Source organism: Perca fluviatilis, chromosome 10 (genome assembly GCF_010015445.1).
Source record: "Perca fluviatilis chromosome 10, GENO_Pfluv_1.0, whole genome shotgun sequence".
NCBI lineage: Eukaryota > Metazoa > Chordata > Actinopteri > Perciformes > Percidae > Perca > Perca fluviatilis.
Genome location: NC_053121.1, coordinates 30,438,548 through 30,461,995, shown reverse-complemented (window position 1 = coordinate 30,461,995; position 23,448 = coordinate 30,438,548). Strand labels below are relative to the sequence as shown.

The window sequence follows — 23,448 nt, the reverse complement described above, 5'->3', positions numbered from 1 at the left end:
GCCATTGCGGTTCAGAGATCAACAGCCACACTGATACAAAAGGGGGAGTAGGGAGGAACAGTCAGTGGGAACACTGTGATGTAGCATTCAAATGGTGTGGTGTACCTATTTGAAGTCAAATTTAAAGAGATCCACAAGACATGCCTGCAGACAGACAGGACTTGGAGAAATAATAATTTCATTTCAATTCAACCATATGTCAGTGACTTAAACAAGGTAAAATTAGGCTTCACGCTCCTCTGAGTGCTGGCACACGTTAATGTGTTAAAATGAACACACTTCAGATCTATCAAAAGAATACAGAACTATGATCTCAAGCAATAGGTCTGACCTACATTGTTCCTACGAACATTCTAAACAGGCCCCTGCTTATTTTCATTCAAGAAATCTCATCAAGCACTACCTGGGACACCAAGCAAATGTTATTAGTTTGCTGGTAGGACAGGACAGCAGCAGGGGCTAGGACTGGTAATACAGGGGATGTGTGTAACCATGTCTTATCACAATTGCACGGTTTTAACATTTCTAGGATCCAGAGAAAAGTCGGGTTTTCTCAAGTGCAAACATGATACATGCTGCTTGAAAGAGAAACATCTGAAGATGAATTGGGCAGTATGTGGGCACATAGAGTATTCTATACTGGGAAATTGATTCATTTTCAGCCAGGAGCGAGTGAGAGCACATTTCTAACCTATAGGAAGTGCCTTTTCTTTTCCATGCTCTATTCTATTACATGCAAATTCTTATTTCTGCAGGAGAAAGCATTTGTTAACACTGGAACAAAGTAGCCCAAAGCTGTTGGATAAATCAATTCCCAGCAAACATGTCGTCCACTTTAAGTCCTTTGATGTTTAGGCCTACTTAAAAATGATCACCATGGCACAATGGGATTGAAATGAGGCAACTGTTTAACCATAGGACCTGGAAAGGATGACTGTATGGCTTTCCTTATTCTTCACTGAACCTGAGGTTCTCTAGGAGGATTAACCTGTAAAGACCAGTGTCACACCTGCAAACTGATCCACAGGCATTAAGGTTTAGCACAAAAGAGGAATTCATTTTGGAACAAATAAACAGCGGGTGTTTGCAAAGATTGACTTCAAGAGATCAGGTTTTGCACTTAAGCCCTTTTCACACATTAAGCTTAATTCAGAAACATTTTCGATGTCCATGTTTACACTGGAGTTTATATGCCACAAAATGGCAGAGTGGCAAATTCATTCTGCACAGGATTTATTTGTTCAAGAAATTAGTTTGTGAATGGGGATTTTTTGTGGGTCTCCATCTTGTGCATAAATGCGCATGCATGTATGGATGACGCAATACAAATTCCACTATGCCACTGATACATAGGTGATGATAATGCGCCAAGACATCCAGCAATTCGTCAGGGAAGATAGTAGACATAGGTGAAAACAATGATGGACTTAAGTTTAATGATGGAGATGCATTCAGCATACCAAATTATCATTAACAATGCTTCCCTCTCTGTGACGCATAAGACAACAACACACTTGTTTTATCCTAATCGCTTTGAAACTATATGAAGTGCTCTTTGCTCAGTAATTCCCAGGGGAAAATTTTTTTCAACTTTCAGATGTCTGAATGTTTTGGCTTTGATGTCCTTGCAAACTCTGATAAACAGCCAATGTTGCCTGAGTGATGATGATGCCTGAGCCATAATGGAAATTGAAAGTATATATGTTTCCAGCCATGGCCAAATATTTATCCTAAGTTTTGAATATTGGCAGTAACAATGACAAAGCGTATTTACAGAGCCATGTGAAAATGCACTAAAAAATTCTGAGCACATGCGAGCAGACTTTAAATCTAAATGTCACGTAAACCCACAGGGCTGTACATTGCTGCCCTATACATGTTGCTGTCATTCAGTTAGTGCTTGTATGATTTATCCACATTCTTTACTAACTTTTTCAAAAGCGATTTGTTTGGGGGCTACATGGTTATTTACTATGTTTTCATTACTATGGTTTGGGGGCTTGTGCAATATTTTTTGCAGAAACAGATCTCATTATTAACCACACAAACTCCCAGCGAACATTAATCAGAATAATATATATATTTTTTAAAGGCACCAGTGAAAGCAACAAACAAAGGTCTGTGGTAATAAAACGCATTAATCAAAATTTGGGTAGTAATATACTGTACAGTAATTGACCTAACAAGGCCAGTAAGCAGGTTTATACTTAAAAGATGTAGTAGAATAGAGTTGTTAAAGCAGTAACGAAAGTACAGCAGTGGTGGAAGAAAAGCACAGCACAAAACACGTGCTGCCCTTAATAAATCTATAGTTTTCACAACATCTGAAGGCCACAATAAAGGGAAAGAACAACTGCAGTGTTTTCAGTGCAACACCAGAATTTCTTAAAAAAAAGTTTGCGGCGCTTGAAGAGTGGCGTTCTACTCTAGCTTTTTTGTGCAGGAGAGTGGAATCAAATACAGAAATTGCCTTACTTGTGGGCGTATGGCAAGGTACTTCGACAAAGGTAGATACCAAAATATATTTTCGAGAGCTGATGAAACTGCAGGATTCACAACCTGTACCTCTTCTGTATTTCTGATAACATGGTTTATTAATAATATGTCTTAGACTTGTTATTAATAAAGTTTTGACTGCGTAACCACACCAGATAAAGCGTATGCTCAAGATACTTATTCCTTTAGTGCAGTTTCATACAACATTGCCACTGTATTTTTTATCTCCAGAGAGTCACTCCATATCGGGCTGACTTACCTGAGCATGCTGTTCAGTTTACAGTGTGGAGAGGGATAAATGACACTTGCCACATAATTAATACATAATTAAAGAGCAAATTAAAGGGACCACATTGAGTGTGTAAGCTTAAGGCTTAACAAATGTGTTCAATGCAACTCCTTTCTCATAAAATATTTGGAAAGGCATTTTTGTATATATTTGAAATCATGCAACATTTAGATCCATGTTTGCTTGTGGCGTTCTTCTGTCTCACCTTTCTTCAGTGCACTACGCTTCTTTGAGCATTACTGTTGTCACCTGTCAATCAGTGATATAGAGTGAAAACGTGTGGTCAAAGTACAAACAAAACAGGGAGCCACTTGTCAAAAACATTGCTCCATAGCACTACAAGGACTCCATATTTAACACCCTGCTTTTGGCTTAAAAACACCACCATCACAAATTCAATCAAATAAACAAAAAAATGCAATCAAAACCAGACACACTTTTGTACTACTTGGTTGTATGCAAAATATAACTCCAAATGACTACCAGGCAACACAGATTCTCTTTTTGGTCTACACTACTTGAGTTTTTCTGAAAGAAACTACCATTGCAATGAGGGCGGTGATTGGCTAATCATTTCTCATTGGATCGATTGCTTTTTCAACCGAGAAACAGCTGTTTCATGTCATGATTCAAAAGTACGGACCCAGACAAGTGACGGTTACACTTTACTTGGAAGTTTTCTACATAAGAGTGACATGACACTGTCATGAACATGTCATAAAACATTATAAACAAGTCATAAACATTTATGACATAACGCTTCTTTTAGTAAGTGTCATTCGGTTTTGTCATGACAGGGTTAGGGTTAGGGTTAGAGTTCATGTGTCATGACTGTGTCATGACAGTGTCATGTGAGTGTCGTGTTCATGACAGTGTCATGTCACTCTTATGTAGAAAACTTCAAGTAAAGTGTTACCCAAGTGACAGAGAGAAAGCAAAGAAAGTTAAACTTTTTAGTCCTTTGTACAATTTCCTACGCCTGATAAATTGAGGTCCAGCTCTGTATTTTGATGTTTTTGTACAAAAGGCTCAAGTAACGTGAGGAGGTATGGAAAGTGACGTTTACAACCCCTCGTGTCTAACAGCTGTTAGTTTAGTCTCGGTTTACGAAGTTAAGTTTCAGTTGGTGTTTGTGTGCGTCCATGAACGTAAGTGTTATTTTTGTATTGTAAAGATATTATTTACTGAGATTACCAGCTGTTTTGTAGCAATTTACTACCGAGTTTGTATCAAGTGGTAGCCTTTATCAGGTTGTATGCATAGCCTGTAACAATCCCATTATAGTTTAAAGGGGTGATAGAATGCAAAACCGATTTTACCCTGTCATAGTTCAATAACGACCAGTTTGGAGGGTAAATAGGACATACATAACCTCAAAATCCCATTGACACCTCTTTCCTCTGCAAATCTCACAATTTGAAACTGCCTCTGAAAATGGGCGAATCTGAACAAAGCTGGAAGTTTTGGCTCAACCTTCTATCTTTGTAACGCCCCAAAATTTACATAGGCCACTAACTGATCTGAGCTCAGGTAGTCTTCTAAATCTAGGTCGTGCAGATCTTTGCTATTCAATTACAAAATTCACTTCTGAGACTTTTTTATGCGAGAAATCAACTATGTAAAGCTCAAATATGGTCCGTTTTATTAAACGGCTAATTGCAAATTTGGTAAATCAGTGTCGGACTTCACAAGCTCCACAATCTGCCGAGACAGGCGGGGGCTGCTGGCCAGGTTTGCTGCCTTCCCTGTCGGCCTCTCCCCCTTCACAGACGCGCTGAGCTGGAGCTGTGTCAGGATCTCCCACACGAGCTGCGCTGTGTACTTTAGAAAAGAAGAAAGTTTGGAGTTTTTGCAAGGATATTGAAAATGAACCACGGTTGTAAATGCAGTGTTCCAGACTGTACAATGGAATAGCCTACTGGCCCAGAGAAAAGGGTTTAGAACGAGTATTTCGGACGAGAGGGAGTCATGGATCTAACGCAGCGCTGCAGAGGCACTGGCAGAGGACAGGCTTGCAGGGGTTCACTCTCCTCTCCCCACACTTACTAGCTAAAAAGGTGAGTTAATTCTTTGGTGGAGGTTTTTTTATGTCGCAAAAGTAACGTTAGAACAACACTAGTTATAATAAAAGTGTCGAAACTGTTTTATTTTGTCTCGGCTGTTTTAGCCGCTGCGGCTCTCGCCTGGGCATGTTTGGGCATGTAACAGACAGTGTGCCTGTGTTTGTGTGTGTGCGCTGTGCAGCGGTGTGTGAGTGTGTGTGTGACTGTGTTTGTGTGTGTGCGCTGTGCAGCGGTTTGTGTGTGTGTGTGTGTGTGTCTGTGTTTGTGTGTGTGCGCGCTGTGCGCAGGGCAGCAGTGTGTGTGAGTGTGTGTGTGTGTCTCTAATGTGTGTGTATTGGGATTCGCTCAACCAATCACCGCGTCTCTAATGTGTGTGTATTGGTTTCTCCTCAACGAAAATCAGCGTGCAGCTCATCTAAATATTCATGAGCATACCATATTTGGAAGAAAAGCTGTCATTCCAAATAGAGCCAAAACACAGGGATGCATAAGGGCCAAAAAAAATAGCACCGGGGCCATTTTCAGCCTAACCAATGTTACATACCCCATTAGGAGACCATAAGGAACAGTGTGAAATACCCTATATAATCATTCTATCACCCCTTTAAAGTCTTCAGTACCTGTTTAGCACTGTAATTAGGGAGAGTTGTTTATCCCACTTGCAAGGTTTAGGTCAGTTAACATTAATGTTTTGTTCCCCTCTAATTTCGAAACCACGCTTTTACACAGTATTATATTAGAAATAGTGCCTGTGCATCGGCATCTAAATTTAAGTTCACAATAAAACCTTCAAAGGATATCCAGCTTCCTCCCATGCCCTGACTTGACACCCAATATCGCCGACTAAATTTCCTTAGAGACCCATTACAGTTTTAATTAAAATTGTGATGCATATTCTCAAGTCATTATACAAAACACTGTGTCAAAGACACTTTTGTACTGCTGACAGGCTCATAATAAGTCCATCATCTTAGAAGATTTGCATTTTTTAAATCACATTTTCCCAATCAATTGTCTTGATGCATACTATTTGGGGAAAGCTTTTTCACAAACCAGCTTAAACTGCTGTGATGTACAGTACATCTGGCTTCCTGAAGTGGGAATTGAATCTCTAACAATGGCAACTGCTACCTTCTGTGCTTCAAGGGGAACATAGTGATTATGTACACTGTATAGACCACATGGAGGAAGGATAAAAGGTCTCTTGACAATGTGTGATCTTGAAATGTGTTCAATTACGCCATTTATTATTATTGATTCTGTGTCTTTTGTTTGCTTTGATATTGTTGAAGACATATAAAAGCCTCAAAGTGGGCAAGGAAAAGCTTATGGAACAGATAATGGCGTATATGGCAGAGAGGATTATGAGATATGGCTGAGGTATTGGCTTTATTTCAAGTCATTTGACAGAGCTTGTTAGATAGTGTTAAAGCATTTGAGCTGTGTGGTCTTAAGGACCAGGGATGTATTAAAGGCTCCTTTCGTTATTCTAAAAATATCAAAAAGAAAGAAAAAGCTCTCAGCTGGCCTGCTCACAACCAGACCAAACCTTACATTTTAACATAATGTAAGATGTCTAATGTGCTTGTTTTTAAAAGGTTCATGTCTTGCCCTGCAGTTCCACAGTACTTTGGTTTTAGCTGACCTATTTGTATTTCAGTTGATATCACTTTGACAGTTCATCCTCTCAGTCCTATTGCTGTTACGCTCAAGAGTTGAGGAGTAAGTAATACCCACAACAGCTTCTCATCTTTTGGGACCAACTGTGCCAATGCAAGTGGAGAGAGGAGCCAGTAAGGGGGAAAGTTCAGGAAGACTACAAAAGTAAAATGTTAACTGAGTATGAGCTCGCTCCAACTCATCTGAAACTTCACTGCTGCTGAAGTCAAATGGAAGGCAACAGCTGAAGCATGAAAGACCCAAGTCTGATGCTTAAATCTCCTTTCTGATATATTTTCAAGGAGGAAAGAGGACATTTTTTTGGGTGAGCCTATTTGCACCCCTGATACAATTAGCAGTGTATGCTATTTGCACCCCTGGTACAATTAGCAGTATGCTATTTGTACCCTGGTGCAATTAGAAGTGTATGCTATTTGCACCCCTGGTACAATTAGCAGTGTATGCTATTTGCACCCCTGTGCATTTACAGTACCTTGGCATATATTTACACACAGTTATCCATACTACTCATGTATTACACCTTTTTTGAATATTATTGCCCTGACATTCTTACCCTAACCATAACCATACCACTCCTCTTGCCTAAACCTAACCAACCCAACCAGAGCAGGCATATTCATGAGTCTTCCCCTACCACCCTGCAAAAAAAAAAAAAATTATTGAAAATGATCCAATCCAAATTTAAAAAAATAAGATCACCACACAGGGGAATCAAACTCCAAACTCCCATACCAAAGGCAAGCACACTAAGTCACCTAGCAGTTCTTTCAGGAAGTTGAACAACTGTTTACCACTTGGTTTCTTCAAGCCTCGGTTGCTAGGTAACCATACTGTATACAAAAAAATAGGTTCTAACTAACAAACTAACGGTTGTATGCTTTCACTGAAGACAGAAAGCGCAACTGTAGTATCCATTTTCCGCTAGAAATTCAATTGTTATAAACTTTAGAGACAAAACTTCCCTAATATGTCAGTTTCTGCAGACATGGAAGATGAACGTCCGCCATGATTTCGGTGCACGCCAGCAACGTTTTTTTGTTGTTACGTCACTGGGTGTAAATAGCTCAGCTGTGTGGCCGAGGCTATTCGTACCGGGGGTGCAAATAGACACTCCGAATTTTTTTCTGCATAATGATGAAAAGAAAGAGGTTCAGACATCAGTCACTCTGCACTGATGTTCATAGTATGGGATAGAAAATATTCGCAAACTCCTGCAAGTAATTTCCTCCCACCAATATGATGTCAACATCACAGTAGTCTATATCCATGACGTTCCATTTCCGGGATTGCTCCGTTGCCTTCGGAAATTCCGCCGGATTACACTCTTTTCAGCCGGATGTCCGTTACTGTCAGTCTGTGGAGGTCAGGGGGCAGTGACATTACACTTCCATTACACTTCCCCACATGATGGGGAGGATGTGCAGAACAGGAAGTGAGAGGTGGCATACAGTGACCAGGACGGTTGCAGTATTTTGCTGTTTCCTGTGCCTGTTTTTTCATGCTATTTATTTTTTACTACCCAAAGGCTGAACTCCTGTGAGGGGCAGAGTAGTTGATGAGGTTAAGTCACTCCTATCTTAACAAATCACAGGAACATTCTTTTATGAAAATCTGGTGCACAAAGCCAGTCAAAATAAACTTGGGCTAATGAACCATATGTACCTACAGAGCCAAAGGGGGTCCAGTGTTTCCTACACATAGACTAATGTGTGGCGGTGTGCCTCACTATCAACACACGTTTAAAACACGTTCTTCTGCATTTCCTTTCCCTGCTCTCCTCTGTCACTTGTGTCTCGCTCACACACACACACACACACACACACACACACACACACACACACACACACACACACACACACACACACACACACACACACACACACACACAGCCCCTCCCTCTGTTTGGTGTTTTTAGCCCCCAACGTCGCCTTCCAGGCAGCGCGCCAATGGTTATGTTAAGGCAGGTTTAAGGTTTTAGGTGAGGGTTAGCTGCCTGTAAGGCGACGTTGGAGGCTTAAAACACCATCGAGCCCACTGAGCACACAGCGTCTCTCTCCATCAAGGAGAGAAGACGGCTAGCGAAATTCATAAGTTCACGAAAGGTTGGTATCTATCTCGTGAACACCTTTACGCAATCACACATTCACAATCACTGACCCGACTCTTAGCAAACAAGCGATTGTAGTCCCAAGTTTGCGGTAAAATGCAGTTGGGTTGTCGAGGTCAAAACACTATATAGCAGCTGTGAATCAAATAAACGTATTATAAATAATGTTATGTCATTTTTTATTCTTACACTGAATGTTTGCTGCTTCAATCCAGATGAGTACTGTATTTTCCGCGACTGAAAAAGGCCCTTGTTGAGGATGAGGACCTGCCTGAACCGGAGGTATCAGTCTGAAACAGAGCTCAACAGTCCGACCAGTGTAATTAGTTATGTTATTAATTTGTTTACAATATTTTCAGGCTTCAACCAGTGAAAGACGGGGTCAGGGAGAGAAAGAGATAGATTTGTTAGGCATTAAAGTAGGAAAGGAGGACAGCATCCAGCGTGTCCCCAGTTTTTGATAATTGATTGTTACGAAAATAAGTTACACCCCGGTATAGTGGGCTTTCTGCGGGTTGGCCATGACGCTGATAATGCTACATTCGCAAATGTACGTACATCTGGCCCACAGCATCATACAGCAAAAAAATTAACCAAAGACACACACCTGAACTTAGTAACAATTAAAAAAAAAGTTTTTAAAGTATTTTCTGGTAGTTTGTTGTGTGCCCTGCAATGTCTCTTGAACAGAAAAATTTCCAGTAGCAATAATCAAGCCTTACTGATGGAGCACAAGTTTTATTTTGTGATCCCTTCGAATTCATTGAACCCACTTAGAAGCTTTTATCTTTCTCATCTCCTTTTGTGAGACAATTGTCTATTCTCTTTTATACTCTTCATCAAAGCTAGCAAATTATCATCCACCCACATCCCTTCATATGCATATCCCTTCAAGGGACATTCGCCACTCTGGCCCCCTGCTGCTTTGACTTTCTTTGACGTTTAGAGATTTCTCAGTCCTCTTAAGTGTCTATTATAATCTTGACAGTGAAAGGCAACATCAGGATGAGTTCTCGATGATGAGATTCTGCTTCATTTCTTTTTCCCACTGACTGTACTTAAAAAAAAGGATTTGATAAAGTTATTAAACACCTGAAACATATCCGTTTATGGTGCTTACAATACTATATATTTGTTTTCTTTGCAGTTTCATTCAAAATCTGTCCTCCCTCTGCCTCTTCCTGCATCTACACAGACTTCAGGGTCACTTGGCTTTAAGTTATTTATCAGATGGAGGCTAGCCAAAGAGAACAGTGAATACAGCAGGAGTCAAGGTGATCTAAGCACTGCTGTGGGAGGAACAGCAATATGCTTTTCAGTGGGCTCCACACCTTTATAGGAGTTATTTTCATTAAAGCCATGACGATTTGACACTTATGAGTGGGACTGTTTTTGATGTGAATTAAAATAGATGATGTTATACATTTGTTTATCCAGCTTGTTTTGTGAAGTTATAAAGTAATAAACCAAGATAACTGCGCTCTCAGCAGTGATCACATCTGACTTAGTATGTTGTCAGCCTAATTGGCGATACAGTATATTTTGGTCAACCTTCTGGCTGATGAAGCAATTCAATTGGGAAGCAAGGTATACCAGGTTCATCTAAAAAGTTGACATCATCCTATAGCTATACACACCAGTTAAAGGTCCAATGTGTAGGAATTTCTCCCATCTAGCAATGAGATCATATATCGCAATCAACTCTCATGCGCCACGCAGTTCAAAGTACGTGTTACAGCTACGGTAGCCTTCACGCTTCAAAAAGCTGGTCTCTTGCTCTTTTCAATATCCTTTTTCTTTTTATGGGCCAAGAAATAGACTCCTGTTCCTGAAATTTGGATTTTGAATACGTGTGGTCCTCCATGTTTCCTTCTTCAAACTTGCCGGGGCCGGGAAGCTGCGATACCCATTAGCAGCATTAGCAGCACCTGTGAGTTTATCGCGAAAACGCGAAAGGAGGAGCAGTATGTCCTGTATGTCCCTCACCGGCTAACGTATTTCAAGATGGCACATGAATATGGAGCATCTACCGAAGTTCATGCGAATGTCAATGTAAAATTTTAAGCCAAAAGGAATACTTGGATTTGATGGTGGTGGTAAATATTCATGAAAAAGGACAAGTTTGTGAACGGGCAACAAAGATTTTGATAATGAGCTACTAAACACGTTACACACTGGACCTTTAAGCCTGCTTTGCAAAGGTGCTGACATCCTTGGTACCAGGAATTACAATTCAGGGTCCAATTAGATGAAAAGAAAAAGTTACAATAGATCAACAACTGCTGTGATAAAATAATACCAGCTTCTCTGGGAGAAAAACGAGACAGGGATGGATATTGATGAAGTCAGAGTGTAACAATATCATAAAATTCCATATCATGACTGGAGCTCTGTGTTTAATTTATTTATTGTCAAAGGGTTTAAAATTTGTAATACAATCTACAGTAATATTACACAAATCAATGCATTCAAAGCTCATTAATGGGTTCGTAGCATAGCTGGCTAGCATTAGATAATGTATAGTTTTAATTTGGCCTGTCTAGAATGACAGAAGGACGCATGCAGGCTTCACTTGCTAGTGTTGTATGAGTTTTATTTTTGGACATTGCTGCTCCCTTTCATTGTGGCCATTTAGACTTTTTAGCACTAGGCAAAGGGCTTGAAAAAGTTTTTTTTAATATGCACTTCAAAATTCTGTAGTCTATTTTATTAATTTTGACAATTAAGGAACCCATTTTCACATATGAAATACTGACACAAAAAACAACCCTCAACTTTGCACATAAACAAGTTGCTTGTGGTTAAAAACATAAGAGAAATACCTTAGGCTACAATATAATTGAATCCTTTACAAAACCACCACAAACTGCTTTTAACCATCTTTGAATCAATACCTTCCAAATTAAACTTTAACTTGTACAAGCTCCACAAAGATAATACGTTTTTCAGGGCTAGCAGAGCTACTGTATTGAATTGTATTACACTGTAAAGGCATTTTGTTACCACCGATTGTATATATAAAAAGGTTACCCGAGGCAAGTCAATCTCCCACTTAAAATCTTATATTCACTGTTGTGTAGAATTTTCAGTCACAAAACTACTACACCTTCTCTTTGAGTCAAAGTGCACACTGAAGGCTTTGTGAAGGTGAGGCTCTGAATACAGCAGGAGCAGGATTCACCAAGCCCTGAGTTTGGCAACATTTCAGTCAATTCAAATAAAACCTAGTGCTCAAGACATAAAAACAGATTTTACTAAGCGCTACTTCTCATTGTTAACCTGATTCCAGACTTCTGAATCACCATCTACATCTCAAAATGGAGAGCCAAAGTGAAACTAAGAGTAAGAATACAACCACACTGAAATTTGCAAAAATGCTAATTACTATAATATATAGCCATGAAGCATTACCTAATAGTCTCTAATAGTCTAAGAGTATTAGTAGCTAATGTAGTAGTCTATATCCACAACGTTCCACTTCGGGGATTGTTCCGTTGCCGACTGAAATTCCAACGGATTTCACTCATTTAGGCCGGATATCCATTGCCTTGGGCTTTTTAAACTCTGGTGGATTTATGAGGACTATGATTAACCATTTCTTAGATCTCTGCAGGGTAAATCCAGACAGCTAGACTATCTGTCCAATCAGAGTTTTCTGTTGCACAACTAAAACAACCTTTGAATGTACACATTTTCCACCAAAACAAGTTCCTTCCCAAGGCTATTTTGCAGAGGCGACGTGCCTCTGTACAGCACCGCCCAAGATGATTGGGATTGGTTTAAAGAAATGCCAATAAACTAGAGCATGTTTTTCTCCCATCCCGGAATGCTGTGTGGACTAGCCAGACCTTCCTCCGCAGCACTGCAGGAGGAAGGTCTGGCAATGCGAGACTACTAATGTAGTAATGTAATGCTAAAGGATCTACAGTAAAAGTATGCATTAGGCGGCAGAATTGCCCTGAGTCTTACATTATTATTACTAATGCATTACTCTGTAAGCAGCGTTTTAATGTTTTAGCTGGATGGGGTAGACATAATTATATACCGTCTAGTAGTTCAGTCTAAAAAAATCATCATATTTTATAAGTTGATCAGATGTTTTGTGTGTATAATCTTGATCTTTAAAGTAAATATATGTCAAATATATATAGTGATAGGTTTGGTATGTGTGCATGCAAATGTTTGACTGTATCTTATCTATTCTAAGGAGTTTCTAGAGACCAGTCAGTTTAAGATGATATGGTCTCATAGTGAAGCCTAGCTTAGAATGTGTGAATCTATTATGAGTTTGGGTACAACTTTCACACAGAGGAATCGGAGCCAGGAATGTGGGAATCTATTAGGAGCATCGGCCATAAAAGGTGTAGTTTAAGAGTAAAACTTGTGTGCTGAAATAGATGTCTCATGCTGTGTAAGCACAAAAAGAGTTTAAAAGGTATTCACTATGATGTACATGTGGTTCATCCTTGGGCAGACGTGTCTGTATGCTCATGGTTGTTCCAGTGTCATGAAAGTTTGTTTACTGTGTGAATAAAGCTGCACTTGATTTGTACTCTTCGGACTGGTCGTCATCTCTGAGGTCTCCCTACATCATTTCTGAATCATCACCCGATATCATATAGTTGAGTAAAAGTACAATATTTATTTGTAGTGAAATAGAAGAATGAAGTAGCATTAAATGGTAGTATAAAGTATCTCAAAATCGTGCTTAAGTACAAGTATATGAGTAAAAGTAAAGTTAAGTTAAGTTCCTTAAGTGTGAAAAAAAGAAAAGAAAAAGACCAAAGGTTACATGTGCTGTCATGCAGCTAAAGCTTCATGGGAGCTATAGATTTCTGAATGCAAATCAATTGTTTGTTAAATTCATAAAGGGTTCAAATTCAAATGCTGTAGTCGATATATCAATTGATATTAGAATATGGTTAGTCAACCTCAGGAATAAACCATCAACTTTCTTTGTGTTTTGGACAGTTTGTCAGACAAAACAGCATTTGAACGTGTCTTTTGGGCTTTAGGCAATTGTGACAGGCATTTATCCATATTTCAGATATTAGTTTAAAATCATTTGTTGAATCCCTAAAAGAAACCCTCATGCTAGTTAGGACAGGTCTTTATAAACCTACTGTACTAAGATCATCCAGTGTTGACTGCAGCTGACATCAGACCAGCTGGATATCAAATACTCCTCCCTGAAAATTACTAGCAAGAAGGCATGTCAGACTAAATACTGGAGAGGCAACAAAATAGCAAATGAGTCTGACATATCAGGCTTATCGCACCCATGACACTCTTCCCCACGTGCATGCTGCTGACTTTTCAAGTGGGACAAGCGTATTTGCTTCTCACACCCCTGAGACAGGCTGCTATTTTCAGCAAGAGTTTATGACTAAGGGAGGCAGTGTAAGAAATCTTCAAATTACGGAATCAAGAAAGCATTGAACTCTTTTGTAGAAAGCCGATAATGACAAAATAATACTCTCCAAGCTGACTTAATCGCACCAAAATGTAAATGATGATCAGTCTGCCTGAAAAATGGAGCAAAATACAATTCAACAACTTATGTTATGTCTGGTTTAGTGCTGCGACTATAAGAATTTGACTTATTTGGTATTTTGGACTATTCTTCCTGAAGATGCATAACTTAACCTGAGGGAAATAGGGGCTTGGTGTCATGCTCAGGGATGAGGATCAGACAGAGCATGTTTTAGCAGCCTGGGGCGGCTTTTTGTAATTGTTTTCAGTGATTTTGAATAGCTGAGCGCATCACCTTTTTTTCCTACCCTGAACTTTAGTTTATTTACCATCAAATACCTGTAAACATAATTGGCTCTTTTCTTTTTTTTTTAAGATTATTCCTTGGGTGTTCTTAGGCTTTCATTTACAGGACAGCTTTAGAGTGGAAAGGGTAGAAAGAAGGGGAATAATATGCAGCAAAGGGCCGCAGGTCGGAATTGAACCCACTGCCGCTGCGGGAAGGACTGAGCCTTTGTATGTGAGGCTCATGCTAACAGGAGAGCTACCCAGGTGCTCCACAATATTTGGCTCTTCAAGTGCCCATATTGTGAATAAATCTCTTTTTCTGTGTGTCTGGTGCTTCCACACGCATACAAACTTTGAAAAAAAACATCCATGCTGTTTTGAGCAAGATACGGGTTTCTGAATGTGTCCTGCCTTCAGTCTCCGGGTGAGCTGTTCAAAATCTACACGGCTTTCTACGTAACTAGCCGAAACGAGGGGACTAAGGACTACATGAATTGTTAGCTTTTGTTCCCTCTCTGCATGGGAGCACTTTGTATGCTGTTGGCGATAAGAGTTTTGTTTTAGTCACACAATCAACCTCTAAAACAAGAGGACCATTGACTATGGAGTAAATTCATTTAACACTGTGTTAGCCAGCAATGTATTAATATTACATTTGTGATAGCAAACTAAATATGGCTGGAGACATTACTTTTTTTTTCTTCTTCTGTTCATATAAAAGGTTGTGAAATTTTTCCAACTTTAATAGGACTATATAAACCAATAGCACTTACAGGACACAAAGCTGACATCAGATCGAAATCCTTCCTGCAGGGTGTCTCAGGGAAATAGACGGAAGTGAGAGGATTTCAAAATTGTCATTATTTGACAGCTGTTTTATAAGCTGCACCTGTTTCAGCACAGGAGTCATGATTGATTATCGCCTCCTCAGGATACTCAGTCATGCATGAGCCTTTTTTCACAACCTGGAGCTCAGCAGAGGTAAGGAGGCTTCCACAATAAAAGGTTATCTTTTGTAAGTGTTACCTGTCATATTTGGGATTCTTTTTTTAAATTGAAAGTGCACTTTAATTTGTTAACAATAACAGCGTTGTTAATGGCACAATGTCCCTTTGAGTCATGCAGCTGCAGCGTCAGTGTAGTTACATAATGATATATTTTTGGACATCCTTCATACATTTATTCTGTATCTATATATAAGTAAGTTCTTTCAACAATTCTTGAGAGGTACACTAGATTCCTGCACTGAATTGGGTGCTTCGGTAACCCACAAAAGGTTTTTGTAATGGGTAAAAAATAGATTTTATCTGACGTATGGGTATAAATGTAGGGCTGTGGGTGAAATAATTGGGAGCGACTAAAGAAAATCAGAAAAAACAGTCTTTTAAATCCATATATTTACCAAAATATTGCAATTAAACAGCTTTTAGAACAGCTCACCAGCACGTAGAAAAGTACAGCTGCTATTCAATCCTGGTGTTGTGGTATAACTAAGGAAGGTATCCACACTGCGATTGTGGACGTATGAGTGCAACCGGTGATTTGAAAAAGATCATCTTGAAAAGGGAAATTTACATTTTCACTCTGTTGGTACAGTTTTTTTTGTTACACACAGGCCTGAAATACACACACATACTCAGGCGGTTTGGTGTCTTGCTCCAGGGCACCTTAGCAGTGCCACGGCACCTCTGCAGCTATCAGTCCTCACTCCGTACAGGGACTTGAACCGGCGATCCTCCTGTTTTTAGAGCCAGACACCCAGCAGCACCTTCAAACTCGTCCTTATCGAAAGACCACTGACACTCCTACCCAGACTTGAATTGATTATTCTGTAATGTTACTGTTACGAATTAAAAGAGTCCATTTGGAAACTTTGATTTTCAGTGAATTATGAAAGTGCCCCACTGGGCTGGTAAATTGCATGAGGTTAAACAGCACAAGATCATATACACATTTTTTTCCAAGTAGAAACAATTAATTACCACAGTTCTCCTCATCGGCTTGATTTCCACAGTCATTGATGCCGTTGCAGTGCAGGAGCTGAGGGAGGCACACAGTCAGGTTGCCACAGGGGAAATATCCAAGAGGACACGTCGCCTTCTCCTCTGTGATATTGAGTGCTATAAACAAAGCAGAAAATCCAAGAGTATGATTATGAATGTACAATGTCTGCCTCTTGTCTTTATTAGAGACATACTGAGAGAATAGGAGGCGCCAGGGAGGGGCTTGAGGGTGCTCTAGCTACCCCTAGGATTCCCATAGCACCCCCTTAGCACCCCTAAGAAATTGCTGTGGTATATTCATAAAAAATATTTTCGTTAATGTATAAATATTATAATTTATATTTGAAAAATGAATAATTACATTAATAAAACAAACCGATTCATTTTAGACTAAAAAACATGAAGCAAACACAGGTGATCCTATTCGGCCAATGGGCACAGCACACATTCAACTTTTGTCCTTACTTCCGCAGTAATGTATTTACACAGAAGAAGAAGAACGCAATATTTGGTAGCGTTAGGATTAGCTAAGTGAGTGTAACGTTAGCAATGGATCGTTTTTTACTCCCTAAACGTCAATGTGTGGAGACTTAACAAAACCTGTAAATGAGACTGAGAGATATGGTGAACCTGTCACCAACCAGGACAAATAAAATGACATTAGACCAGGGGATCAGTGGCTTATTTAGATATAATAAATAACTGGACTGCAGATGGAAAGTAGTTATTTTATTCTGGCATATTTACATGGTGTTTTTATACAACTATGTTCATAAATATGCACGGTCCCTGTCAAATAAATCAATAAATAACTACAGATATGTCTACATTAGTTTTACCGTGTGTTCAAGCATACTGTGTGAGGATGCCTGCGTGTGTGTTTTTGTGTGTGTTTATGTGTGGTAAGCTTTGTGTGGTGTATTTGGCATGCTGAATTAGCCTACTCTTCTGCAAATATACTGTATTCTACTGTATGAAAGCTGCAGTAATGTTTGTGTAAACCCGGCTCATTGGCTGGTGTTTGAAATACTGTATGTTCGGTGGGCTAATCAGAGTTTTATGGTGCTGTTGTATTGCAACTTTAGTGCATAAAAAACATAAATCAATCTCTCTCTCCCTCTTGTTCGCTCACTTAGAAAACCACGGCGGAGGTGGGTGCGTTATCTGTGTGTGTGTGTAACTTAGGCTATGTGTGTAACCTAGTCCATGTGCGTCAAGGGAAACTCTAAATTTCAGGGCACAATCGAGCAACCCCATAGCACCAGCAAAAGAAAATCTCTGGTGCTGGGTTTTAATCAACAGTCTTATATAGCTAATTTTCCTTTACTTCAGTCTAAATTATGCAGAGACATAGAACAAACAGTACAGACTGACAAATGTGGCGAATGTAAAACAGACATCATATGACTTGACAGCTAGAAGATGACTATTCACTCCCTTATCTGGCACTGTCTTGATAATTAACATCCCTTATTCATGTGCCATATTAAGTCAGCCTTATCATGCCTCTGGTTCCAAATACAGGAGACAGGCAAATTGCAAGCAAGGTGCAGATTACACATGTGAAGGTTGGCATCCCTGTACTGGACCCAATTAAGAACAGAATATAATTTATGAATCTGCTCATCATCTACAAGGCACTCAACACTCTGGACCCATGCAAAATTATTGATTTATCATGTCATTATGTCTTAACAAGACTTTGCACATTTCCTCACCTCAAGTCCTAATTATGAATGGCAGGCAACTGTGCCTCTTATCCCATCTACCTTATTCTGCCTCTCTGTAAATATACGTTTTGATTTGTAAAATATGAATGAGGATTATGATTACTTTTTTGGTAACATTTATTCAAAGATGATAAACAATTAATCATCCTGCCGGGCCCTTACAGAACTCTTTCCATTGAAGATGTAAGTAAAATGCTGTAGAAGATTAAAGAGTTCAGGGTCCCATTAAATCAGAATTAACTTTTCTGTGCTGTTTACATGTGTCATCATTCAGGCATTTTAAATATCAAGCTGTTAAATGGTAATATTTCCTAATTCGGCATCTTGCTCATCGGGGGCATACATACAGATAAATTCACCGATTTTAAAGGCAACCAAGCGGCCGCTTCCATCATGTAAACCTCCAAATCTACTTTAGTATATCAAATGATGCCGGGCGTATCATTCTGTTTACTGCAAAAACACCAGCAAATAATTTTTACTCTCACGGTTATTTTATAGAAAGCTTTTGGTGACCCTCGTGTTTCTGGGTTCCTGAAAATATCTGCTCAAACATCTGAAACAGCTCTATTTTTCTGTATTAACAAGATACTCAAAATCCTGCGAGAACCTCTCATCTGCATAGAGTATGCCTGTTCTCATGAACCATTTGTTCGAAAAGCTACAAAAAGTTAAGCACTGTAATTCGTAAGCAATCAATGTTTTTTTGGACTTTAAATCCAGAGAGTGGAGTTTGCTTCCCTGTGAAAACTAAATCAGGAGCAGGAAATGCGTGTTCGTTGGGAGTGTTTTAATCCAAACCACGATCTTTTTCCTAATCTTAACTGGTCATTTTGTTGCCTAATCATAACTTTTGTCGCGGCCAAATAATATATGGTCAAATATATCCCTGGCATCCACAAATCCAAACCATCAGATGATACATGATGTATTCACAGGTCTTTTCTCACACCTCGAAGATTACAACAAATAAAACTCAGAGCTTTACTCCATATTGTGACTTTTGTCTAGACAGTACTATTAGCACATTTCTTCATACAGTATGGTTTGTCCGGAGACCAATGGATTAGTAGTAAGTATCATTTCTAATATTATTGAGACAGCCATCCCTCATGTACAGTGTCTGCTATTAAATTAAACTGTGGTATTACTTTTAGGACTGTATTGGTGCTTAAACTAATTTATACGAATAATAAATAAAGAATTGATCACAAAAGAGAAACGATCAAAGTTAAATGTAACTTTACACCAACTCTTGTGGAAAGACATTCTAGGAAATCTAACTGAAGCATAAAAAGTAGCAATAAAAGAATTAAGATGACTGAAAGAAATACATACTAAAATAATAAATCTAAATCTATTTTGATTGCTATTTTTATTTTGCTATTAAGCTCAGACTTTGTGAACATGTGCAAGGCACGCTTCTAAAGGGACATGGTGTTGAATTAAAGCACAAGAGATCCATTATTGGCTTAGCTTTGCTGAAGACTTGAATCACATTTACAATTGCAAGGTTACAGTTAAGTGCCACTACTTAACTGTGTAATTCCCACCTGACAGGAAGCGTACTAATGATTTACACTAAGGCAACTCTGTTTCCAAGCCAGATGGAAAGGATGTTTTCAGATGTCTGTTCTCTAAAACAAATGGCACATAAATTACCATTCCCTGGAGGATAAACTTGGATGGTATTAGCAAACAACAAATTATTTAAGAACAAGACATCCTCTTATTGTGTGTGATACATAACGCCTGCCAATACATCAGCAAGCCAAATTTTTTCACTCTAAGGAACTCCAGTGGGGATCACAGAATACACAAGCCTAAGGAAGCAGTTGATATTTTTATGATTAGCTAAGAAAAGCAGCAAAAACCAACAGACAAATACATGTCATCATTAAGAATCTGTGCAAATATGTATCCAACAAGAAATAACTAAGACAGTCCAACAGTGCGATAAGAACCATCTCCATAGCTTTGGATCAGAAAGTCCCCATTGTTGCACGCTCCTAATTAAGCTTGTCTGTAAAAGTTGAACCTTTCCAGCAGGAAATACACACTACTGGCGCAGAGGAATCCACTCTCAACAATACATCCATGCTCTCAACCAGCTACCGCACATTGTTGGAGTTAAGAAGAAGAGACAGAAGAGACCATAAAGCTTTAAGACTTGATTGAAAAAATTATGTCTTGGATCACATTTGACTGGTCCTGCTTTACACCATGTTAAAATAAATGATATCACAAATGGATATCGTACTGTAGGTGCAGTACAGATTACATAATAAAAATGTGCAACATATTTCTATCACATCTTATGATGTGTCTTTCTTTAGTGATACTGTGTCAGTGTGCAGAGTATTCCCATACCATGCACTGCAAACATTTACATGCAGTTTGTAGCACTGCAGTTCAAATCGCAATATTCTTATAATTACATGTAAGGTCGAGACTAAGAAATATTCAGTCCACCTGAGACAGCAAAAGTGTAATTTATATTTCAAATGAAATGCTAAACTTGAAAGTGTATATTTGCTCTGTTTGAGAGCCCTGACACACCGAGCTGACATTTGGCCGTTTGGTGCTGTTGGGCCACCAGCTTCATGTATCAGATCCTGTACTGTTGGTGATTTGCTGACCAGTGCCGACAAAGACACGTAATCAAATGCTTTGCATCTTCAGTTAAAAGTTGCACTCAAACACACAGCAAAGACAAAAGCTGTTGGCCAGCTAACTTCCGACATGCATGTAATTGTGCATACGTGAGAGGAAATAGCTACTCATCTGTATTAGTATTTGAAAACGTTATGGAAAGACAAACACAAACTATTTAAGTACACTTTATTGTCCTTGTGGGAAAACTTGCTTGGCATTTATCGCATGAAGATCGACCATAAATATTAAAATTCTTACGCAACTGTTTATTTATCTTTCTTGGATGAAATAAGACTCAAACTGAGTTTTCACAAAATGTCTTTGTGAGCACTAGTCAGCATATTCATTCATTCATTTACGACCTTCTATGTATGATTTTCTCATCCTATACTGTTATTGTATTATGTTAGTTATTCAGCACGTCTGTCCGACCATGGAGAGAGATCCCTCCTGCGTTGCTCTTCCTGAGGTTTCTTCCATTTTCCACACTAATGGGTGCAAACAATGATTCGCTAGGCTGAACAGCCACCCAGCTTGCTCTCACTGACTGCCTCTGCCGCTGATGAATCAGGGTCCAAAATATCTTTGGGACACTGATCTGTGAGCTTCAGAAAAATGGCTTATCATATGTTGACTGTGACAACATAAATTGGCGCTTCCTCATGCAGGATATTCATTTTTCCCATGGCAGCACACAGTGGGGCCAGTTATGATTTCGCATTGTTTTTTTTCCTCCACAGATCTTGGGTGCAAGGCAAGATGCATGCAAACAGTTACGCAACAGATTTATGTCTTGACCTGTGCCTTACAGTATCACAAGTGCATAAGCAGTATGAACCTCAATATACAAATGTAAATTGGTCAACAGCCAACGAAATAATGCAATTAGCACGTTCTGAAGTACCAATCAGGCTACAAAATTTGTTTATTTTGTGACTTCTTCTTTGTTTAGGATTTGAAAATATATCATTCATAGCATATCTTGCTATTGAGTTCATTGTTGTGCAGAATTTACAGCTTAAATGCCAAAACTTGATGTAATTTGGGTTAAAATACACACTGGATTAAAGCTCCTGTACCTTATGGACTGAAAGCAACATTTTAAACTGACATGCTCTTGGCAAGCCGTTCTGCCCCAGCCAAGAACTGACGCTGTCAGTTTGAATTCAGTGTGTGGACACATTTAGTCCTCCAGGCTTCACACAGACCTGTTTCCCTGCACTTGCCCCTAATGCAGGATGCGCACAGAACTGGTCAGTGGCTGCATATTTACTCTTACAGTAGTGATGGATGGTCTGCTCATGCAATTCACTGGCTCTTAAAAAAGGCTTCAAGAAGGCACGAAATCTTTTCCACACAGCACTGAGCAACCTCACACAAAAAGCAAAATATAAATATAAATCTTAAAAAAAGATCTTAATATTACTCCACATTAGTGTGAAACAAGAATCCTGTCTGAGTTTAAATCCACTGAATATATGACTGATGATATCTCATAAGAACTAAGCATTGTTTGCCTCCGACTGATTTCAATCTATTCCACTTTCAGATAATTTAACAATATCCAGCCAGTCATTATGCATAGTGGGTGATTTAACGCCTTTAAAACGTTAATAGGCTACAGCTCCCTGGTGTTTTAAACCCAATTCAGGGAATATATTGTAGGCTATATCAAATATAAAATGTACAGAACCTGCTTTTACAGTGAAATGCCCTTCGACAAAAACATCTTAATCTCTCATTTCTAAAATCTTTATCTAAGTAGCCGTCCTCTCTTTCTTTTTGTCATCGGTGCGGATTTCTGATAAAGTCGCTCCGATAACCTCAGGGCCAATTCTTTGATTAACAAATATCTTATACATTTTGTTAAGACGATATAGCACATATTGTGCACGATAGTTTCCAAACGGCAAAGATTGAAGCTTAAACGACTTGGTAAATTCGTCAATATAAGAAGTTGCGGAACTTACCCGACACTCCATACGCGAATATCACAGCCACATAAACTTGCATGGCCCCTCTTGAAGTTTTTGTGAAAATCGCGCGGGTGGTGGTAGGGAAGGACCAGCGATATTCTCAAATGTCCGAATTGGGAACCTGTGCGTAAAATTAACAAAGAAAGTTTGATTGCGTGTGATAAAAGCTTAAGACAAGCGGGTGGAGAGGCTGTAGAAGAACCCGGAGAACCTGTAGCCACGATACAAGGTCGACTCAGTCTGCACCCAGTCCGACAGAGCCGAAGGTCTAAAGAATCAGTTGCCATCGTCTGACGCACGAGCAGCAGCACAGGTGCAGCGCGCATAGAAGGGTGCAGAGAGAGAGAGAGAGAGAGAGAGAGAGAGAGAGAGAGAGAGAGAGAGAGAGAGAGAGAGCGGTAGTATCTGGGACTCTGCAGAAAAGAGGAACCCAGACTCTGAAGGAAACATGTTAAAAACTAACCACTGCTCATCAATGCTCTGCTGATTTGCATTCATTAGGTGTGTCACCCCTGCAGTTGATTTGAGAGCATCACAAATCTTATCTTCAATAGTCATAACACTAAACCAGCTTCCAGGTTTTATTTTTCAAAAAAAAAAAAAGAGATCTCGCTGCAGTGCTGGATGTTGTTAGTTTGTATATATTCACAGAAATGACTTGCTGGCAGGCAAGGGCTTTGGTGTGACAG

At 39.3% G+C, this 23,448-nt stretch overlaps 1 protein-coding gene across 2 annotated transcripts in view; it reads right to left on the bottom strand.

Moving 5' to 3' along the window:
• Positions 1 to 23,048, bottom strand: part of rxfp1 (relaxin family peptide receptor 1) — a 75,717-nt gene extending 52,669 nt beyond the window's left edge. The window contains exons 1-3 of one of the 2 annotated variants that reach the window (XM_039813630.1): positions 22,971 to 23,020; positions 22,754 to 22,880; positions 16,378 to 16,515 (exon numbers count right to left, since the gene is read on the bottom strand). In XM_039813630.1, the coding sequence (XP_039669564.1) occupies positions 16,378 to 16,515; positions 22,754 to 22,796 (181 nt within the window). In that variant the 5' untranslated portion in view covers positions 22,797 to 22,880; positions 22,971 to 23,020. Of the gene's footprint in view, positions 1 to 16,377; positions 16,516 to 22,753 lie in introns of both variants that reach the window. The other variant, XM_039813629.1, reaches the window with a different exon arrangement.
• Positions 23,049 to 23,448: the final 400 nt, after the last annotated feature.